The 5,671-nt window shown below is 28.5% G+C and overlaps 1 protein-coding gene across 1 annotated transcript in view; it reads left to right on the top strand.

Annotated features, from left to right (window-relative positions):
* Window positions 1–263: 263 nt before the first annotated feature.
* Window positions 264–5,671, top strand: part of LOC117170142 — a 14,725-nt gene continuing 9,317 nt past the window's right edge. Inside the window, exon 1 of the mRNA XM_033356693.1 lies at window positions 264–757. Coding sequence (XP_033212584.1) covers window positions 457–757 — 301 coding nt within the window. The 5' untranslated portion in view covers window positions 264–456. The remainder of the gene's footprint in view (window positions 758–5,671) is intronic.

The raw sequence follows: 5,671 nt of genomic DNA, 5'->3' as shown, positions 1-5,671 counted from the left end.
AACGTCGTGATAGAACATAATCTGGCCATTAAATCGAGATAAAGATCTCTGGGCCGTATTCATTCAAATGTTTCGAGTCTGACTTCAGAGGGAAAAGAAAAGTGGGCCTACAACGCAACAACAGTTCCGGGCCCGGATAGTCACAGGAATTACGTAGGTGGGGGGAGAAGCGACCTCAGCGATTGGCTGATGATCTCGAGAGGCCGACTCAGACCCCATGAGGCCCACTCACATATATCTGCTTGCTGGGACCATGCGTGGTTTACTACTACTCGAACTTGTTCCACAAGCCGGAAGGATAAGTAGAAAGAGCCAGGTGCGACGTGCAGCAAATAAAAACGTGCGGTTCCGCGGTGTGATTTCGAAAGGAACGGTCTCAGTCCCGATTCTATTATTTTTATTAAGTTAAAAATAAATACATTTTATTATCTGGACATTTTTTTAAAAACCGAAATCATGAAGTTGAGTCTGTGTGCCATTTTGGGGATTGTCCTCGTTTACGATTATGCCTCGGCTGAGGAGGAAAAAGGATTTTTAGAGTGCATACTGGAGGCAAATAGTGCTTCCTGTGCTAGAAAAAGGATAGCGAAAGAAATTGACCAAATTGAGTTGGAAGTTACCGGAAAAAGGGGTGAGGTACCGATGAGCGTCGTCCTTCAGGAGTCCGGAAAGTTTATAGCTGAGGGACTTAATACACTTTTTGGTGTTGAAGAAACAGAGAATGCACAAAATGACGAATCTGAAGATCGAGGCATGGGTAGGTTCCTTTTTTTCATTTCGAAATTGCGATTAATTAAATTGTTTTTTAAATTTAGAGTTTATCAATTTTAGAATTTTTTTTTTAATCATAAAGTAAAATAAATAATGATTTGATTTTGATTTAATAATTGAAATTTTAGTCAATATTTAAATTTACTTAAAGAAGATAAAATTCATAAAATTTTTTTAATGTTTTAGGCATAAAAATCATTTTTGATTAATTTTTTTAATGTCTGAAAAAAATCTGTCCGTTGTTTCAATCTGTTCACTTTTTGCTAAACAACTTTAATCTTGTCCCCATTTTTTTATATTTCCATACTCTACAAAAATGTCTAAAAAAGAAATTTTTGTTTTTTCATTTTCTTTTTTTATTTCTTTTAACTTTATTAATGAGTGGGAATCGCTTTCAAAAAAATTGGAAGAAAACGACAATAGAAAGCCAAAGTTGAAGCACTTTCTTTATATTGCCGTTAACTGATCAATTAACTGGGCTACTGGAAGAATGATAATTATCTCTATTCAATATGTGCGGTGTCGGCGCTCCATCATTATTTATAAGATAACATCCAAAGTTGAATTTCCTTGAAACTCATTTTGAATCACACAATGTGGTTTCTGATACTAATGCTTGAAATATATTTCAGGAACTAAACTCTAGAAAAAATAAGAAAACTTTTGCAACTGATATTGCTTGAAACCAACAGAAAATCGTGAAAAAGGAAATTTTTGTGCAAAATAAGAAAATGCAAACATATTCATAATCACTTAAAAGGCTTTTTCTTATTTAATAATATGAAAAAATTTTACAATCTCAAATTAAAAAATTGTTCTATTTAAATTAAATGAAATTTAAAAAAGCAATTTCCCTTATTTTTTTTAAATCCTATATTTTCAATGAACTTTAAAAATTTTCACGTTATGTGTAATATTGTAAATTGATCAGTTTAAAAATATTAAAAGTCTGAACTAATATCTTTCTCGGGTTTCAAATACAAGTTTCTTTCAATTTAACATTATTCATGTCAACAATTTTTTAATTTTGACCTGTTTAAATTATAAATTTAAGAAAATAATCATTTATAAGGCATTGAATAGAAAATTTTTAATTTAAAATCATCAAAGTTGTGTTAATATTACAACTTAAAATATCAATAATTTGGAAATCGGACAAAATCAAAAGCTTAAAACTTAAAGTTTCGAGACATTCAAATCTTTTGTACTCCTTTCTTTTGAATTTTTTTATTTTTTGATTATTTGTTTCTAATTCGTGTTCAAATTGCTTAATTCTTTGCAAATCAAATGTAATTTAATTTAATTTTTCCCTTTATTTCCTAAATAATTCCGATTTAAAATGATTTAATTGCGAACGTTTGAATTTTACAAATATTAAACTATAAAGTTTTTCAATGTTAAACTATTTAATTTTGAAAATTTAAACGATTAACTTTTGAGAATCATTTTCTTTTATTTATTTAAAATAAGTCATATAATTCAGGACTGTTCAATTTTAAGTTTTAAAAATTTTAAATTTTGTATTACTGTCTAAAACTTGAATAAATAAACGTTTAATTTATTGAAGGCAAATCAAATAAAAAACTTTCACTTTCAATCACAAAATTCAGAAATTATGTTCGAATTTTAGCACATTAAATTTAAAGTAAATTATTTAAATAGCGAATTAATTTATCGCTATAGCCTATACTTTGAACCCTTTTCTATCTTCTTAAAACTTTATAGCATACAATTTTGAATAATTAAAATGTACAATTATGCAGGAATTCTCAATTGCAATTGGAATTTGTAATTCAAATTTAAAAGAAACTGTTTAAATATAGAAACTATTTATTTAATAAAAGAAACAATTTTTTAAGTTAAAAAAAAAATTATGCGAAAATTATTAACTCAAGTTTGTATTTGACTTTCTCTATATAATTAATAATTCGCGCTGACATCTATTTTTTTAATATTCTAATTATGTGGCATGTAAAGTATTTCACAACTTCCACCAATATTTTTAATTTAATCAAAATACAAGAACATTGAAAAAAATGTATAATAGTGAAATAACTTTTAATAAAAATATAATTATTGCAATGATGACTTCGAATAATATTCTCACGTTAGGAGAAATAAAAATTACGACCGGACGTTACTTTCCAGTTATTGTTCCGTCTTGTCATTTCTTGCATTTTAGCTCCCGTGGAACATAATAATCTTAGAATATAATGATGCGACACGTCACATAATTCTTCATTTTCCGATAGATAAAAAGACCGCAAAGTGCTGTATTGATTAATGTTAACAAGCCTTTCTTTCCGCCACCCTTATTGCAGTACGCGATTGTTTACGACTTTTCACTCGTAAACTTTCATGTAAATAGACGAAGTAAATAAAAAAGAATCGCAAATGGTATCAATACATAAATATTAAATTATTTTTATTATAGTTTCCTTCTATTTAAAATTAATTTTTTGATACCTTGCAAACCAAAATTTTGAAATTGACAATTTCTTCTTAGCAGAAAAGGAGGAAATCTTAAATTTATACTAAAAAAATTAGCATTACTCTCTTGATCCACATAGTCGCAAAAAGTGTTCAGGAAGTGACCAATTCGAGGTTTAATTCAAATTGTAATAATTACTTTATATATTTAACTCTCATTTTAGTCACTCGCGGTTTAGTAATTCTTACTCTGAAAAACACCAGAAGCATAGCGGAAAGGCGCAGTGCGCGGGTACTCAAATGCGGGGATTGCGTAATATGCTTTCGAATTGAAAAAAGTGATGACGGCCTTGACCGTTTATGTTTCAAAAATCCCGATTTAGTAACAAGGCTACTTTCAGGCAACCCTTGACGAAGAGTCTCGTGACATTAAAATTAAAAAATTTAGTTTGTTAAAAATACAGGCTTGTAGATAATAACAAGGCGAAACTTTTTTCTAGTTGATATTTTTTTTCCGATAAAAATTTTAAATAATAAAACTGAAATAAATTTTGACCTACATTCAATTATTTTTTAAAAACATAAATCGTCATAACTCAGCCAAATATTATTGAAATTGTTTGAAATTTGTCTTTCAGACGTAGTAAGCTCCATTGATGCTTATACAATGAACAAAAAAAATAAAGTTGACTCTTCTTCAATAATAGATAATTGCAAATCTAGACATGTCGGTAATCATGTTTGTTTTTAGTTTCGCCGACAAAAAGTATTAAGGGAACTTCAAAGTTGAAAAAACTTCCAGTAAGACATTTGTTTCTCAATATTCAAATAAGATTTCAGAAAATTTTCAGATTGTTTCTTTGAAAATTTATGAAATTAAGTATTTTATAACAAAACATTGACGGAATACAAAATTTACAAAAAACTTACTTGAAGAGTGAGTAATAAATGCCTCCTAGAAGTTTCTTTAATCTTCAACTTCCCTCAATGCTTTTTGCTCGCCAAACTAAAAAAATAAAATCACCTACCGGTTTCAATTTTCATTTATTTATAAATTAACAATAGACAGTTTAAGCTTTTCCTAATTTCGTAAGTGCCGCTAAACTATATTGCGTGTGTAACTGAATTGCAAAAGGTTTCAATAATATTTGGCTTAGTTAAGACGATTTATGATCACAAAAATAATCAAATCTGTGGGAAACTTTTGTTTTTTTGAATTTAATTATAAAAAATATTGATCTAGAAAGAAACTTGACATGAAAATTGCACAAAGTGTTCGGACAATAATTTTCCGCGTTTTTCAACGTCTCGCTATTGCATCCGGACCCTCAATTGTTATTCAGCCGAAATGAATTGGAAAGTGTATAATTTGCCGAGTGACGAATGCAGTCACGAAAGAAAATCTTAAATAGGTGAAGTTTATTAAGTCAAATTTGGCATCGCTATCGAATATGTGCGTGGGTCTATATCGTGTTTGAATTGTGATTTCATGTCACATGCTGCCTAATGGATTTCAATGGGTCACCATATAATGCATTCGCATAACGGTTCTATAAAAATCCTTTCGTTCTACTAAATGGGCAATGTCCAAACTTAGAATGTTTATTTAAAAAATATTTACAATTTTTGCAAACTAAATAAAAAATTGGTCTTGTCAAACAATTTATGACGTTACAAATGAAACTTTAAATTAGAAACCTGATAAAATGAGCAAATTGGTACAATTATTTTTATTCGGAATAGAGAATTTCCATGTGAGTCATGAAGAAGAAATAAATTAATAAATAGTTTGTAAGCACTTAAAATAAAAAAGCGCTTCTCTCAAATGTTTGGATGACAAACTTTTAAATTATAGACGATAAAAAGGCAAGCAAATTCTCTATCGTAAATTGTAAAAGAAAAATTTGGTTATTCACAATGTAAGAAGAGTTACAACTTTTCTTCATAAATGAACATTACAAGGCTAGGATTGTAGAAACTGACATTGACATCGAAGCGGCATAACGTAATCCGGTTACGTTAGTAGTGTAAACGACCGAGCATTTAACTTTTTTATGTCGAGTTCAGTCTTCTCTCTTTGAAGAAAGTACGTTCAGCGAAGATATTTTCCATCAATTTTAAACTATTAAAATTTATTTTGTACATAAAAAGGTTAATTATTTTATTTCTATATGACTACATGCCTATTTTTTAAGCTGTTGCTAAATTGCTCTAATTTTAATACGAAGTTTTTTCCTCATAACGACACAAAATATAATAAAATTCAGCTTCTAATAAGGCCAAGTTGGAGGCAAAATGTCAATTTAATAAAAATATATTGCTAAATATATTAATTGATCTAGGGTCGATCTTAGTGCATAAAAGTAAAAAAAAACTTTTAAATAATAATTGCACTCGCCATAGAATTAAAAAATTTTAAATAATTCAAATTTGTATAAACAGTATTTAATTTTTTTTCATAAAAACATAT

The sequence above is a fragment of the Belonocnema kinseyi genome, chromosome 1 (assembly GCF_010883055.1).
Source record: "Belonocnema kinseyi isolate 2016_QV_RU_SX_M_011 chromosome 1, B_treatae_v1, whole genome shotgun sequence".
In the NCBI taxonomy this organism is placed as follows: Eukaryota; Metazoa; Arthropoda; class Insecta; order Hymenoptera; family Cynipidae; genus Belonocnema; species Belonocnema kinseyi.
This window is presented reverse-complemented; position numbering and strand designations above follow the sequence as displayed.